This window comes from Blennius ocellaris (genome assembly GCF_963422515.1).
Source record: "Blennius ocellaris genome assembly, chromosome: 12".
Taxonomy (NCBI): Eukaryota; Metazoa; Chordata; class Actinopteri; order Blenniiformes; family Blenniidae; genus Blennius; species Blennius ocellaris.
In genome coordinates this window covers 13,234,827-13,252,623 of record NC_137661.1, presented here as the reverse complement: position 1 = coordinate 13,252,623, position 17,797 = coordinate 13,234,827, and the positions used below count along the sequence as shown (strand labels likewise).

The 17,797-nt window shown below is 40.3% G+C and overlaps 1 protein-coding gene across 1 annotated transcript; it reads right to left on the bottom strand.

The window, feature by feature from the left end:
• Window positions 1-2,649: 2,649 nt before the first annotated feature.
• mfn1b (mitofusin 1b) lies at window positions 2,650-16,693 on the bottom strand. Its single transcript, XM_080506775.1, has 18 exons — window positions 16,556-16,693; window positions 15,978-16,135; window positions 15,178-15,313; window positions 14,663-14,825; window positions 13,321-13,445; window positions 13,058-13,166; window positions 11,727-11,834; window positions 11,344-11,497; window positions 10,972-11,039; window positions 8,665-8,786; window positions 8,220-8,346; window positions 7,643-7,747; window positions 7,057-7,159; window positions 5,876-6,117; window positions 5,348-5,527; window positions 4,244-4,440; window positions 3,897-4,031; window positions 2,650-3,282 (listed from the first exon to the last, which is right to left on the bottom strand). Exons 2-18 carry the CDS (start codon window positions 16,123-16,125, stop codon window positions 3,213-3,215), a joined length of 2,292 nt encoding a protein of 763 aa, XP_080362901.1. The 5' UTR covers window positions 16,126-16,135; window positions 16,556-16,693; the 3' UTR covers window positions 2,650-3,212.
• Between the last annotated feature and the right edge of the window lie 1,104 nt (window positions 16,694-17,797).

Below are 17,797 nucleotides of genomic sequence, written 5' to 3'. Positions count from 1 at the left end.
AGAGATAACCATATTCCACACGATTGAAAGCTTTGTCGGCATCCAATGAGAGAACGCTCTGGAACGTTTCAAGGATATTAAAGAGGCGGCGTGTGCCGAAATAACAATGGTGATTCGTCACAAGTCCGGTTTGATTGTCTGATGTAACTGAGGGCAGATTGTTCTCTAGTCTGCAAGCCATAACCAGCTGAAATTTTAACATCTGCATATAGCGATCGTTTTTGTGTCCCTAAGTGTTTAAAACACACAGGACGGTGGCGGCCAGTGCCGTTTCCCCAAAACAAACTAGCATTCCTGCTACGTGGTGTGAGGCTTGTAGTTTAGTTTTAAGAAAACAAATGCTGTCTGATGATATCTCTGAAAAACCTTCATCACTGTCCCAAATCATTTTCATACATTGTTGTGAGCTGTGTGCGATCAAATGAAATAACACACCATAGTCCTTAACGGTTGAACGACGGGACTGTCTGTATCACTGACATTGACAGGCAACAGTTTCATCATTCTGTGTGTGTTTGCAGTTTTAGCTGCTGAAATCCGAAATGGTTACACTTCTATGTGCCAGTGCAGTAAACACATAGACCACGAAAAGGTGCTTGACTTGATTTCACATTGTTGTTATAATGACCTAAAATCTATTTTCCATTTTATTCATGAAACTACACCAGAGGTGACTTACAATAAAATACCGGTTCGAATCTAGCACACTTTCTTTTCTCTAAAAATCAAATGGGTGGTCCTAATGTTGAGGCATTCATTTTTAGCTCCCGGTGTTATGGCGAGTTTTGCAAAATGACTGAAAGGGTTTTACAACAAGAGAAACATGCTCAATGTGACATACATAATGAGAACATTTGTTCTGCAAAAAGAGTTTTTTCCAAACATGAAAAAAAAAAAATCAGGGTTGTGTTATATTCGGACCGAGCTGGTAATAAGTTAACTTCTAGCTTGTTTATTGTATTCAGCAGATTGTCCCTCTATCAAACCTTCATGAGCAGATGTGTGAGTGTCACACTGCTGTGATCAGGTCGTGGTGATTTATTCAAGCTGAAGATTTCCTTCTTTATGCGTTTTGTGAAATGTTTCTCGTGAACACACGGTGGAATAAGTCTCGTCTGTGACACCCATCACTTGAGTTGATAGCGTCGCGTCACCACCACAGCACCATCACAAAGTAATGCACTGCCTTTTGACTCTACAACCTACTATTGTGACATTTTTTGAAATCTGTTTTGATCCTGTTTTATTTATTGTTTTTTGTGCTTTAAGCCAGTGAAGACCAGGGACTTGGTGCCATGATAAACTCTTACAGTGCTATTGTGTGAAATTATAATCACTTGTTCTGGAATAACTTTTATAGTCTTTTTCACACCAAACTTTTTTTTTTTGTATTTGTACAGTGGCTGGGTGATACTGATATGTTGCCATGAGTTATTGTAACCAATAAAAACAAGCTTTTAACCAAGGACATATTCTGCCTGGTCATTTGTTATTGGGTGTATATTGATGTGTTTGTTACTTCTCAAAAATAAAAGTTTCAACCTCTATAATAGCCACACAGAGGGGAAATAGGTATTTGATACACTGCCAATTTTGAAAGTTTTTCCACTTATAATGAATATGGAGGTTGGTCATTTTTATCGGAGGAACACTTCAGTTGTGAGGGACAGAATTTAAAATGTTTTTCTTTAAATGTAATTTGTTGCATAAAAAGTATTTGATCACCTCCCAACAGACAGGAATTCTGGCTCACACACCTGTAAGTTTCAATTTAAGAAGCCCTCCTTTTCTCCACTTGTTACCTGGTATAAAAACCACCTATCCACATAATCAGAGTCCAAGCTTTCCACCATGGGCGAGGCCAGAGAACCGTCTGACATCAGGGACAACATTGCAGACCTGCACAAGGCTGGGCTTGACGACTGGATAATATCATGACAACATCTGTCAATCGCTCTTGGTCTGCAGCTCCATGAAAGACTGTCCCTGGTGTTTCTCGTGAGGGTATCAGACTAGAACTACATTGAAGGACCTGGTCAAAGACCTGAAGAGAGCCAGGACCACAACCTAAGATTACCTTTTGTAACTCACGACGCCACCGTGGATTAAAAATCCTGCAGCCCCCTCAAGGTCTCTGCTCAAGCCGGCACACATCTGAAGTCTGCCAATGATCATCTGGATGATCCAAAAGAAACATGGGAGAATGTCATGGGCTCAGATGAGAGCAAAGAGGAGCTTTTTCAAATGAACTCCAGTTGCTGTGTTTGGAGGAAGAAGGATGAGTACACACCCGAGAGCGCCATCCCAACCATGAAGCATGGGGGTGGAAACAGCCTACTTTGGGGGTGCTATGCTGCAAAAAGAGAGAGGACTGAACTGGGTCTTCTGGATAATGACCCAAAAACACAGAGCCAGGGCAGTTCAGGAGTGTCTCCGTGAAACTTTTCCAGATGCCTGTCCCGTTACTGGCCACTATGATCATTGCAAATACTGCATTTCGTATTTTAACAGCTACAACACATGGACAAATTGTAACTTTTTTTTTATAAAGATTTATGAGAATTATAAAAGCTAATATAATGAAAATGTAGAAATTAAAGTTTTCAAAGCATATTTACAACACTTCTTGAAAGATTTGCAATACATGGACAGAGTGTCACTGCAAGTTTATTACTGAATCATTAAGTCAACAAACAGAAAGAAAGAGGACAATTTTACAAAGTGCAGACTGGTGTGTTCTAATGCTTATAAATAAACAGGATACAAAATATATGAGGATTTGATCTATACAGTTTGGATTGTTAAAAAATAGATCACAAACCTACAGTTATTTAAACACATGCGTTCCCTTCCTACTCCGGAGATTTTAGGATTTATTTCATACAATTAGGAAGAAAAGTGCCTTGATGATTTTTCCTTTGATGCTTTTTAACATAAAGCAAATCATGTATCTGTACAGATTTTTTATCTTTTCATTTTACAAATGAAACAAATACGAGAGAAATATGATATCCAATACCATAACCTTAAAAACCTTAAAAAAAAACTGCATGTTGTTTTAACAGCCAATGAAGCAATCGGGACATGATCCGTCTTTTTCAGCCTCGTCATCCACACAGTAACTATGATGTAGTTCAGATTACAGTGGCATCACACTGAGGAATGAGTGACTCGATGACAGCCCAACGTTTGTGCCACGAAAAGGAGCGACATCACTGATGCGGCTGCAGGTACTGGTTTGTGAAGGCCTCCAACTCTCTCTCCAGCTCAGTGGCTTTATGCCTGCACAGGAAACAAATGGATCACATTTAGCCACAGTTCAAAAGTGCAAATGTCGGTGCAAACTTGAAACGGGTCCTGAGACCTGAGCAGGAAAATGTGTGACAGGGTATTTAACATGAAGTCGTGTACAAATGCGCGTCCAACATGAGACTACTAATACAAAAAGCTTTTGGTGAATTTAATTACATCTGAAAACGTCCACCAGTTCCAAAACGTGATACCATAATCCCATTGAAAAAAAATTTGTTTCTCCAATGTAAGCATGGGTGAGGGGACTTTCTTCATATGAAACAATAAAACCTAGTCACAAGTATAATAACAATTTACAGCTACTTGATATGTGGGGGAAAACATTTTTTATTGTAAATTTCATCATGAATTTGACTGTTCAAAGCATGATATTCAGAAGAAAATAAAAACAGAATTGTACCGATTCAAGACCCCAAACTAAAAACAAAAAAACTAAATAAAAGATGGAAGAATGATTGACTTGATTTTCTAATATACTATTTCTTCAAAATAAACTATTTCTTTGATCCCCACCCTCCACCTCCCATTTCTCTACAGTTCTCGTTTCCTCTGACGGACAAAAAAACCAAACAAACGAAGCTGACCTCAGGCTCTTGGAGTGACTCTGGACGGTCTCCAGCTGATCTATGTTGGCTGTCAGTTGACGAATCTCTCCCTCCAGCTCCTTTTGCGTCTGGTCCACCTGCTGACAGAGCCGAGCAAAGGTCGTCGCCATCTCCCTGGCAACGCAGAGAGCACAACGTTGCATTGCTTAGATATTTAGCCCTGCTTAAAGAGGAGGGCGGCGGAAAAGCATGGCTTTGTGTGTGCACGTGTTGCCTTTTTTTTTTTTTTTTTGCACGTCCTGGTCAACCTTGTATACATCATATATGTGTGTATATATGTTGCTAGAAGTGTTTGTTGACATGCACTGGGACATTTCAGGACTTACTGTTGGACCTGGTGGCTACAGTTGGCACTGGTGAAGCTGACGATGAGCTGCAGTTTCTCAGAAGCATAGTCCACAAACTGGCGCTTCAGAGCACGCTCCTTTGCCTTCGTGGTCCAGGTGAGTCTCTCGTAGAGGTACAACACGCCGTAGAGTGAAGCCGTCAAGGCGATCGACCTCCAGCCAACCGTTTTCCACACCTTGGAGAAGGATAATCAGGATGATTAATATTACCATAAGTGAGCTAACAGGCATATCTAGGATAACTTTTCAAACATGCATTTCGGGGTTCCTTATGAAAAAGTTCTCTGAAAAGTTAAGATTTACCGAGGCCACGCTTCTTTAGACACCCGCAGGTCCGGGATTTTACTCCCATCTAATTTTATTAACTTTCCAGTTCTTCTCTCAGATACATTGGTAAACTTTATATCATAAATCAACACTTTTGGCCAAGTACCATTTGATTCAGTTAAAACTCAGTGTGCGAGAAATGTGGAGACGTATCTCAGGCGAAATGTGGAAGCATATAATGAAAAGGATACATTCATCTTCAATAGGCATGAGACATTCCGTTATAAGATCTGTCCAAATTTAGATTGGACATGGGACAGGTGTAAAGACACTGCTGCCTCAGACCACATGTTGTGGTCCTGCACACCACTGACCCGGTTTTGCCAGTCCATTTTTTTGTCATCTTGGCAACTGTTTTACATCACACACTTCATTTTTCACTCGCACTACTTATAGCATGCCAAACGGGTGAAAGGTTTTATAAGGGTTTGTGTGTAGGGGATGGGAGAATGTTGAATGTTGCTGCTGTTACGTTTATATTTTGTGTTGTGTTTGAAACTGAAAATGAACCTTGGTTAAAAAAAGAAAAGAAAGAGATAACGTCTGATGTTTCCTGCGATATGAAACTAAAGGCTGAAATGCGGGTGTGAGAAAACAATTCAGTCCTTAAATAAAAATTTCGTTTCACAATTTTAAACATTTTGAAGGTAAAAATTCACTGAAACAAAGAGATTTGTTTTACATACAAAGAAATGCAAATCTCAACACAATCTTTCTACGAACGTCTATTCTGAACTGAAATCACCGTTGACGTACCACTCCACAAACGACGAGGACGCTCATTGACGTGCGAGATGTGAGGGATGCCACGTTGGTTGCCATGGCGAGCATCAGGTCTTCCTGGGTCATGAGGGCCGCCTCGCTGTTGGGTGGCGCCGCGATGGAGGGCGGTCCCGAGGAAGGCGTTCGCGCCAGGGGCAGCGCTGGTCTGGAGGTCTGTGTAATGATTAGCAGAATTTCTAAATATCTAGTATTCTTCGTTTTGCGATTCTAATCTGACAAGAATGCTTCATTTGTTATGAATTGCAGCCATGCACTGAAGTTAATGATTTAAAAAATAATAATGCATGCGGTTTATGAAGCGCTTTTCAGGACAGCTAAAGAAGCTTTACATTCCCCAAAAGATAGTGTGTTGTGCATCTGTATTCTAACACACTGAGGGAAACATAACATAACATAACATAGACCAGCAGAAGCTCCTGTGTCTCATCCAGTCCTGACTGATGACGTCAACCTCATCTTTGACATTGAATCATTAAAATATAAGTCACAGCTCTCCCTCACAGTCGTTGTTGGAATCTGGAACTTCTGGTCCACCAGCTTGAGAGCTCGCTGTGCGTTGACGGACCCCAAGAAGCGGTGGACCACCGCCGTCCAGCCCAAAGAAAAGCGAAACTCAATGTTTTCCTGGAAGTCGCTGCAAAGTATGGCACAATTCAGGTCGTAACTCAGGTCGAAGGTCCTGCTGGGTACGAGCATGTGGATTTGGCTCTGGGCAGTAGAAGGAAGTAGAGGCAGCATGCTCTCTGGAGAGGAACAGAACACAAGTAAACCATCATGGGAGCATTTGTGGTTCAATGTTTAAAGCTTCATAAACCATTACTCAAATGACAAACTTATCACAAATTTATACATTTCATTTGAATATGTGAGCCATTTCATTGAGGGAAAAAAAAAAAAAAAAACAGCCCACATTTACATAACAGCTCCTGGAGCCTTTTCTTCAGAGGGCACATTAACACCTTTTTCCAGCATGTCATTTATAGCTTTGATGTGAGCGAGACACAGTGATGGACTGGTAGCATAATGCAGCACGGAATGATGGCATTCAGTGAGGAGGGTAAATATATCTGTGCTCTGGGTGTTACAGACCTTTGCCCAAGAGCCCAACAGGTCCCGACTATGTTTAGTAACACTGAACGAGTGATCCAGAGAGGAGCAATGGGGGGACTGCCTGACTGACTGAGGCCATTTCTGAGAAATTGTTCATTTTTGAAGGTGGCAACAAAATATAAATGATTTTTAACACAACCTCATCTTTATTTTTAGAACTCAACCTTTACGCGCCCTACATAAGGATAATACTAGAAATGTAATTTAGAATCTATCACAGATTATCAGAATAAAACTATAACCCGCCCTTATATGTAATTATATTAAACTTTGATTTATCAATCCCTGAGCAAAGATTTATGAACAGTTTAATTGACTTGTTGCCCTTCCCCCCAAAAGCTGGATATGAAATAACTTCCCTTTTTTTTTTAAGATGTAATACACGGCCTCCTTCAAGGAGAAAGTACACAAATAACACCCCAGGACTTAATTGGTTTAGAGTTTAAGAATTGTGTCCATAGTGGTTGAGGCCAAAGGGTAACTTGTTTCCAGTAAGCCCAGAAACAACTGGAACCTCGATCATCAATATAGCCTGATAGTTTAGGATACAAGTTGTGTTCGATGTCACGTACCTATCATGTAACTCTGAGAGGACTGGACCGAGGCGTGGACCGCTTTGGAGCATCGGAAGGCCAGGTTCTTTCCCATGCCCTCCTCCACATGAGTCAGCAGCTCCTGCAAAAGACGACGCAGAGGTCAGACGGACAACATGAAAGTTTCCATCTGGTGTTTACGATGACCAAACTCTATTAATGCTTACATTTCTCATTAATGTTTCTGCAAGAAAGATTACACTGACTTATCAGCTCTGTCCAGCAATTAGTGAACCGGTGACCAATGCAGATGCTACTTTCATAATGCAGAATGAAAAATGGCAAAAACAAACAAAACGTTATAGATAAAAGAGACTGAGAGCTTAAAGAAGTTGAAGAAGCTTAATGCAAAATATACTTCACCAATGTCATCATCATAACGTCCAGTAAAATACAGAATTCTCTAATGAAAATAGCATTTAATTATTCCATAAATGCAACAGTTGCGAAGTCCTAAGTGACAACATCCAATGACCACAAAAAAATAACCCCCCCACTCTCTTGCACAAACTGCAGTGAATTTGACCAATGCTAACAATGTTTTTAAGTCAGTGCTTTGACTTACAGATTTGTAGATCTTGAGGACATGAGGCGAGGGGTGGAAGTCTGTGTGGAACTCATCCACAATTACATGGAGACGGCAAATCTCCTCCTCCATGGCGCTGGACACCTGAGTGTCACACAATCAAGGAGAAAAGTCACCATCAGCAGGTCAGGACTGAAGATGAAGCTTAATGCAAAGTTACCAAGTACAGCTGACCTGGTTCAATTTGCATTAAGATGCCTCCTACCTGGACAAAGAGGAATATGCATAGACATGGTATGCTGCAGGAACAACGTTTAGTATCGTCTAATTCAACAATCTAAGGGATTAAACCATTTTTTCAATTTCAAGCTTGATTTCATTTTTTTTTTTAAACTGCAGACTGTTGTGTCAGAGGTATTTCTATAGAAGATATTAGGTAAAAACTGCCTGAAAAGTTAAGCCTAAAACGATGATCTGAGTGTTTGAATAGCAAATAAATCTGCCACCACACTGACAACAGGACTTTGTCAAAAGAAAAGTCATCAAGGGCTTCTTCCTCACAAATATTTTCTAATTCTTGTGTTTCCTCCATGATGATAAATTGACCTGGAGTTACCTTGCTCTCCACCTCCTCACTAATAGCTTTGATCTTCTTCTTAATGTCATTGATCAGCAAGTTGAGCTGATTCTTCACAAACTCCAGCCGGTCCATCTGGTACTCTCGGTCCTCCAGAGCCGCCACCCTGGCAGGCCAGCCCAAAGGGAAACATTGTCAGACGAGCTAACAAGTAGTGCTAAAGCAGCAGGATATGCTAATGTAAAAAAAAAAAAGAAAGAAAAACAAAAGAGAGCTAAACGTCTAAGAAAAGGACACTTAAGGTGTTTATTTTCTGTTCATGTTTTACAGTTTACCTTCACAAAGCCCTTCACGACTTTGCCAAAAGAGGACAATACCAGTTGAGCATTGCCACTGTAATCACATTTTAATATTGTTCTCCACCAATACGCTCATGCGTCGACTCACGGAGGGGAGGAAGAATTGTGTGGCGGGAGATACTCACCTCTTCTCGGCCGCCTCGATGTTGATGGCGTCCATGATGCTCTTGACTTTTTCTGTGATCAGCTTGGCCCTGATAGTGTGCTGCTCAAACTTTGTTTTCACTGCTGACTGCGAGATACACTCCTGCGAGGCCATAACATACAAGTTACTGTGACAGTTGGAAGTGCTGCTGCTGCTGCTGGGCGGCGTGCGATGAGCTCGCACGCCGCCCAGGGACAAATCCGAGGAATAAGATAGAACACCTGCTGCTTTTTTAAACTCAAAAGAAGAAACAAAAGAAATGGAAACACAGGGATGAGAATGACAGCAGCAGAGTGTGTATCCTGAGTCCTGCAGCCCACGTTCTGTAAAGTCACAGTCTTGTGCTTGTAAAACAACAAAAATAAACATTTAAAAAAAACATATGAAGTGAATACAGACCATAGTGCAAATGAAAGAAATGATAGTAACATGTAAAAGAAGGACAGAAGTTATTTTTGGATGCACGTTTAAGGAATGAGACATTGCAGACTTTTTTTTTCCGAGTGAGAATTTAAGTGTCATAGACAATAATGTCGTATTTATATTGATGTTAACTACCTATTACTTATCATTAACAGTCTTCCAGTCTTACATGTTACTCTGTAATCAACGACAGGCCACAACTATCACCAATAATTTAGTTACTTTTTTTTTTTTTTAATCCTTTAAATATTCACACATTTGTTTCCAATATTAACTTTTATGCTTCATTGCATATTTTAAATACGGGTGAGTGAAATGTTATAAAAGCTTGACTGCTCATCTTTTTCAAAGCTTTTTTTGTTTACATGACAACGTTCAACTGGAAACACCATCACTTCTGCGTTTGCGTGTCAGGTCATCAGTTGGTGTTGTGTTTTACTGAAATACAGCCAACAACAACAGTATATGCAAGAACCTTTTAACTAGTTTTGTTTGCCGTATAGGCCCACTCAGTATCTGCTGTATGTAAGAAATGCGTCTCTGCATGTGACTCAGATGATGGTGTGGTAAACATACTCTTTAACGCAGTAAGCAATGTCCAATTTCAAAGAGTGAGCGACACTAACATTAATCAGGAATTCACCATTGTGATTGTTATCAATCTGTGAAGTGACTGAAGTAGTTGCAGTTCAACTTAAGAGTACATGTGCCATGGAAGTTGTGTTTTTTCCTGCTTTCAGAGGGATGGAGACTGGTGCATTTTGAAAATGTACTCTGGAAGCCATTTTCACTGACTCTCAATAAGGTCGTCCTTTAAACTATCAGTCAAAACTCCCTCTTCATTTATACTGCAGAATCTGAAAAGGTGGCTTTGTATTAAAAGTAGCTGTTAACAGCTGTGCTTGAAAAAAATATCTAACAAGTCAGGTTGTTCACTATTATTGTGTTACCAAACACAATTTTGTTATCAGTTTCTAAAAATATTTCAAGTAGTAGATATTGGTAAATTTGCTGTGCTATTTATAAAATGAAGGATTAAATCTTTAAAAGTGACGATACATTGCACGGAAGATATAAACAATCACATTCTTCAAATTAAAATCAAACCATATAAACAAAGACAATACAGAAAAAGAATATAGTTATATAAAAAAAACAGGACAAACTCATAGCTGAATGACAACAAAGGGATGCCCTCACCCAAGTGAATCTAGATTTCAGCAATGAAGACGCAGGATGATGAAAAGGCACAGTGATTGGTCTAGAAGGCCTCGAGGGAGACAGCTTGAAATTAAATAGTCAACAGTAGGATTTGAGCAGTTGACTGCTTCAGTTGGCTGTTAACGTGGAGAGGATATTGCCTTTGCGCTTTCTTAAATAAATGAAATTCCATTAAACATTGACGAATGTGCACAGAGCCTGTTAGGCAGCAGAGTCTCCAGTTTGTTTTTCTCAAAAGGCAAGCAGAGATGACTGAACAACAATCACAGCTCTGGTCCACCTCCTAATTACACAGTTAGTATTTGTATCAATCTCTGAATCAATGAGTAAACTACTTTGAATCATATAATAACGAATGTCTTTCTCTGCTGTGGTAACTAATTCCCATTGGCAGCAGTCGGATGGAGTCAGAGGAATTTGTTTACTTTATGGAATATATCAACTGCAGTGCTTATTGCCTGGTCCCGGACACAGACGTTACCCACATTTCTTTTTCTACTTCAAACTGGCTTTACCTCACGCTCTGAAACTGCCGGAGGGCTTTCTGTTGGGTAATCAGTATCAATAATCAGGATTTTGTTTCACGTATGCATCCTAAAATGTTTGCACATTGCTTGGCAATGCTCTAAACTCGCAGACACACCTCAAACCGCCTCTCAAAGCTCTGGAATTCCTTCAGTCTTTCCTGGAAGCCTTCGGCGAGAGCGCCACCTGATGGATGAGATGATTGAATAAGAACAACAAGGATAAGAACAAACCACCTCTAACATGAGGACAGTAGTGGCTCAGAGGTCACAGGAGCAGACATTGGATTGGAAACGCGCAGGTTCAAATTCCACAGTGGACAGGTTACTAATGAGGCTCCTTGAGCAAAACTCTTGACCTCCATCAGTTCTTTGAAGCAATGTATTGTGACAGCCCGCTGCCCCTAGTATGTATAGGGAGGAAGATACGCTTTCTTTATGGGTTTTAAAATATATATATACACACATTGTAATATGTCCTGCACCCTCACCTGTTTCAGGCATGCCCTGTAAACGCTGCATGCGGGAATTAAGGACCTCCTTTGCAGAAACAAAGAAAATGCGATTGGGTGCCTGCTCTCGATCGACAACTTTCAACTCCTCGACCAGAAAGTCCACACAACGGTCGGTGTGCTGCTTCCTCACCTGAGGAGGAAAAGAAAAAAAGAGTCACACATTTTAATTATGAACTTTTTCCTTGTCTATTTTCACATATCCAAGTTTACACTTAAAGAAAGGTTACAAGAAAGTTAATATATAAGAATTCCAACGGAAAAACAGCGACTTAATATTTCAAGAGTCAAAACAATCCACTCCGGTTTCTGCTCATCAAAACATTAGTGTTCAAAAGAATTGCAACGCATGTTAGACTTACATCCTCCATGTATTCTGGTTCGTTCGCGGAAGCATCCCAGCGATTGTTAAGGATGAAGATGTTTGGTTTTGACAGACGTTCGTTGACTTTGTGGAAAAAGTGTTTTTCCTAGAGGACGAATAACATGAGGATGAATAAACCAAGGATTGCACTGAACTCACAACACTGAATCATCCTTATTCTTTTCAAGAATTTTCTTTTCTACTCCCAACAATCATCAAAAAGTCACCAAAGCAGCCTGATGCCGTTTGACGCAAACGACCCAACATGCGCTATACATCCAAAGAATGGCTCTGCACACATCCACACAGGTTCCTCTACATTTATACTAATCACAATCCAAAACATTTTTGAAATAAATAACCCCAATGTACAAGAGTTTGAGTTTCTAACAGTTCATTTTGTAAATGCAGAACATACTTTGATTTTGAGTTAATAAATAATGGAACATATTTCACATCATTGTCAACATATGTGCATGAACACCTTTTATTTATTTTATTTTTTTTAATTGCAAATATAAAAGCATACCTTTTTGTTCAAAAATACCTCAGAGAGAAAAAGTGCTGTTTCTATTGTTTACCTCTCCCTTATTTACAAGACAAAACTATCAAACTGATCGTAGTCTTTGCACCATCCAACATCTTCCATTATCTACATAACGGCTGAGTTGATTTCCACTGAATAGTCCAGAGGGGAATGTAAGGCTGCTTTCCCTTTAAGAAGCTCAGTCGAGTTAAAGAGGTCTGTGACTGTGTCCAGTTTCACATCGCATGAATGCCTGAGCAGATTGAAAACAACGACGCTATTGCTACATTGAATCACATTGCAGCCACACTGCAATCAGTCACTTATGTGACCGACGTAACTCAAAATGTACTTTGCTTGATGTTGTGGAAAAATATTTCAAGTTAATACAAGTTGAGCTGTGACAATTCCTAGTAAGGAATTCCTTTTATTCAACACTCATTATCAATCGAGTATGGAAATATAACAGTAACATCTAACAATAGAATGCTCAGTTTCTCAGGGCTCACTACAGCAAGTCTAATATTAACTCGTGAGGCAGGCCACATAAAAAGGGAATATACATGAATCAGTCTACTGTACACACATGCACCAGACGTTTGGACACACCGTCTAATGTTTTTTTCTTTATTTTCTGACTGTTAACATAGATTTTCACTGAACGTATCAAAACTATAAACACATATGCACGGACATTGGTGTCAAAATTAGTGAAAGCCACCATCACCAGCCTGAAAAAGTACACTGCAAAATCAATTGAATAACGCTCAAACAAAAGTTTTATACCAGTAGAATTTCATTACCGTGTTCATGAGAGTGGATTCAGAGTTTGCCACCAGCACAAAGACGTCAGCATCCAGGCAAAACTTATCAATCCAGCTGTCCAGCTGTGACGTGACGTCTGTCCCGGGACTGTGGGCGCAGAGAGATGTCAACATGTCAAGTACATCATATCTACAAATATGCATGAAAAGATGTACGTCTTCACACTATGAGATGTTCATGTTGTCGAACTAGATATGATCAAAAAGGGTATAAAGAGGTTGATCAGACTGGATCTCCTCACCTGTCGACGAGGACCAAATCATCTCGCAGCAGCGCACATTTGGTTTTCGGCCAGAAGACACGGACAAGACAGCCAGCGTCCAGACTTTCGTCCATGTGAAGCGCATGAGCGAGCTGGTTAACAGTCTGAGAGAGATTGCGATCAAATACACTTTTGTTATAGATACCAACATAGAAACGGTACATGTATTGATTGAACTCAACTGAAAACGATGCTATATTACTGCTGAGCAGTGAACTTTTCGAATGTTATTTTATTCAACCTCCGAGGTGTCTGAGATCCTTTCAATCAAGGGTTCAATTACAGATTTGAATATTCAATACAATTTTTACAATATTTATTCTGTTTTCTTTTTAATGTGAAAATGAACAGGAAATGACAAATTTAATGATGTGACTTTCAACTTCAGAGGTGCACTTGGCAGTGACATACATTAAGGCCACGTTTACCAGTACCCGAATTTCCCCATCTACGTTAAAAAGAAAATCTTCAACACAGACCACATTTCCACCTGGTTCAGAGCTGCTATGAGCATGCCAAACCTGTGGGGGGCAGTGGAGTGAGAAGCATGAAGCTATGACAGCCAATCAGAATCCTAGAAAAATACCTGACCTCACAAATTCTGACAGAAATATGCGTCAACACCCTTTAGATGAAACCGGAGACACGTAGTCTATCCTATTACATTGTCATAATCACTATGTCAATGTCACACTCCTCCACAGGTGAGGTGGAGAAGAGAATGAAGTGTCAGACGGTAGGTTTTAGGAGATGAGACACTTTAGTAAACATCCTGCGTCATAAAAGACCTGCAATGGCTGTCGGTTCAGATGGCCCAGTTCATACATGTTGGATTTGATCACCCACCCATCTTCTACATCGCGGATCCTGTTCAGGGTCGCTGGAGCCAATCCCAGCTTACTATGGGCGAGGGCAGGATAGGATTTGATCACACTGCTAAAGATCATGCTAAAGCTCCAAGTACAATGAACACAAGCATATCAAAATGTTCTGTCAACAAAATGCAGAATAAACCTGTTCAACCTGTATCCTCAACCATTTAACCTGTTTGACACCAACCACAACAATAACTTTTAAACTCATTAAGCCACTTCACTGCCCTTCGATCACAGCTGGCCAAACAACTCAACTCACATCACTGAGCATAAGATTTCCCTACTTAAATTCAAAGCAAACGATGGTCTGATTCTGATTGTTTGTTTGTGTAAAACGTTGTGGTCAAAGGCAGTAGTGTGAAGTAGTTACCAGTATTCACATGCATGGTGAAGCTGCTCTTATAATAGAAATACTGCGCAGACACGCACTCAAGAAAAACTGTTACCTTAATACTTTTCTCCTCATCTGAGCCCTCAGTCTTGAGGTAGGCTTTGTCTTCATCGGTGCCCTCGACACTGAGGAAGCAGTTGGTGGTGTGGCCAATACCACTTGGCAGTACACGGTCCCTCAGCATGGCATTAACCACAGTACTTTTACCATTACTGGTCCTAGGAGGAGACCCGACAAACCCAGATGAGTTCGCAGCCAAACAGTTGTTACAACATAAAAAAAAAAATTTAACGACTTGTGATCATCACTAGTACAACATGTGTTTCTGTCATCTCCACTTTTTACTTGACGCAAATGAATGTTTTAGATGTTGAGGTCATTAAAATGTTTTAATTAATCCGGCAAAAAAAAAATAGACTCGGCTTGTGATAAGAGTCACTGAAGGTTCACATTTGATAACTACTAAGATAATAGAGGTGGAAAAGCCACCTCAGGCATCATTTCTACAAATGTTTTGTTTAATTTTTAACCAAATGTGTAAAATACATGTTTATATATTGATACACTTACCTGCCAAAAAAGGCTACTTTCATGTGCCTGCGTGCGAGTACCTCCTTAATGACAGCAAGCTTGCCAGCATAGGCCTGGATCTCCAGCTTCTGATCCTGACATGCAATGTTCTCCAAAGCTTTGTTTCCATTGATTTCTGACAAAGTAACACACAATGAAGAAAGTAAAAGCATTTGTCTTTTATTTTTCCCTCCACATTTTTGCACCTTTGTGAAAAAGGTTGACGTTTAGGTCACTAAACATTTTCTCAGTCTTTAAGTCATCAGACATTTAAAAACCTCACCAAAGCCAAACGGATACAAAACATTGAAAAAAAAATGGCTTTAGAAGTAATGAGTGAAATCTGTAATCACTCTTAAAATAATCAGGAAGATGGTACAGTTTCTTTTATCACAGATTTCTTCTAGCACCTGCTATGCAAGTAAATATTTGCATTTATGTGAAGGGGTTTGAATACATGTACGACAATAATTATGTTTCATGAATACACTGCATTGTTTACGAAAAACTGCTGAGACACTGGGTGGATTGCCAATGATTCTGTTGTTTACCTCATCTTTGTTTGGATATTGAATTATCTTGTTGGGGAGGGAACTCAGACCGACTATGGACAACAATCTTTTGAGCTTCTACATCTTGCTGATGTTATGTATATTTCTGTTTCCTAAAGCACAATGACAGGTTCTTATTTCCCCCCCCCCCCCCAAAAAAAGAATATAGTTCCCAGCACAAATCATTGAGGAGCGCCATTGTTTATTCCTGTTGTTTATGAGCTGACGAATAAACAAGGTCCACCTCACCTTCTACAAACTCCGAGGTCTCGTTCACGTAGTTGAGTAGTTGCTCGAACACGTCGCCGATCTTCTTCTTGGCCACGACAAAGTGCTTGAGGGGGGAAAACTCCCCCCGAGCGGAGTCCGACCGGCGGAGAGGAGGCGCTGCGGCCATGGTGCTCAATCTGCAGCCAGAGATACGGTCAAAAAGGGCAAACAAGCAGCTCGTATCAGTGGGATCGACTGTCGATAATGGTTCTGTTCAGAACAACATGCTGATAAACTGGAGTTAATCACAGTTTCCTCACAGAGCTGCTACAGGAGCGCTGACTCGAAAATAAAACACTTCTGATGAAGTAACCCAACTCTCAGTAAATAAGTCACTCCGCAAAACTTCGCGACACTCGATAACATGGAATATTATTGATGGATAATGTTGTGTAGAGGTCACGATCTTCTCTAGAGTTGTGAAGAAATGTTATAAAAGTAAATGTCCGATGGAACTCAGGCGGGCGCGTGCAGCTGTCAAGCTAACACGTTAAGCTAGCTAAAGATACAGACGAAACCGAAACTCTGGCATGAAAAATGAGGTGATTTTTACTCACCACAGTCTTGCTACAGCCACAGTCCTCTTCACATAACACAAACACAGCGGAACTGTGTAAACAGCACCGAAAAATCCCTCAAAAGCCGCGCTGAAAGATGACTGTCAGCACCGCTAACCTTGTGTTTGTAGCCGGAGGAGCCCCGGAGTCAAGTTGTCGTCACGGAGGACGGGACACTTCCGGTAAAATTTCAGAATTATACAGTGCAGCAACAAGCTGCGGCGGGTTCAAACTTGCGAGAGGTTTTACAGCGGAGCTCCAAGCGTACCCAGCCTACGAATGTTCGCGAATGTACATATGTTTCCAAAACATGTGACTAAATGATTGAGGTTCCTGTTAGAGTCAGTCTGAATACAGTCAGCTTGATACATGTTCCTGCACCATCAGGACAGGGGGCGGATTCATGCGAGGCAAAGGGGATGCAGGCTGCAGCCAATCAGGGCACGGCACCAGAAACACACACCTGGAAATTAAAACTGATAATATTGACTCATTCAATTAAAACAAACAAACAAAATAAAAACAAACAAACAAACAAATTGCAATGTAGTAGATATGTGTAAGTATGCGTGAACATGTGGTTTTCAGAACATTTACAACATCTTTGAATATTTTCAAAGGGAGATTAACCAAAGCTAAGAAGAAGTGGCGAAGGATTGATTTTGTACATGAAACCTAAAAAGGCAGCATCCCTGGATAATTATATTCACTATAGAATTAACCTTACAAACCAAAGATACCCTGATTTTCTTTCTGGAACAACTGTCAAACTGACACCTGTGGGTTTTTGACATGTGTAAACACTTACTGGATACTTGGCAAGGGTGAAAGTAACAGACTACAAACAGTACAGACATTACTGGAAAAAAAGAAAGTATTTATTCACAATTTGTACTCATACATAATCAACAGGAATATTATGTGATTTTTTTTTTTTTAAAGAGGGGACAAATATATGAGCAGGCAAATTAATTGATACTAGATTGTATCGCAGATGTTACCAACATGTGCGGCTAAAACATTGTTGGAACCACAAATATTATATGAACTTGAAACATATCCGTGTTGTTTTTACAAAGACACAAAGATTGTCATTCAGAGCAGCTGGTTGTGAATGGGACAAAGTGGAAAGGTAGTCTCTCTCTCTCTCACTTCTCTCTCTCTCTCTCTCTCTCTCTCTCTCTCTCTCTCTCTCTCTCTCTCTCTCTCTCTCTCTCTCTCTCTCTATCTCCCAGTGTGTGT

Excerpts from the sequence above, each read along its gene's own strand:
- mfn1b (XM_080506775.1), bottom strand. The coding sequence starts at position 16,125 with ATGGCCGCAGCGCCTCCTCTCCGCCGGTCGGACTCCGCTCGGGGGGAG. Across the intron at positions 11,835-13,057 it reads AATCCACTCTCATGAACACG|GAAAAACACTTTTTCCACAA; the intron begins GTAATGAAATTC and ends TTCGTCCTCTAG. Across the intron at positions 4,441-5,347 it reads TCCTCGTCGTTTGTGGAGTG|GTGTGGAAAACGGTTGGCTG; the intron begins GTACGTCAACGG and ends TCCTTCTCCAAG.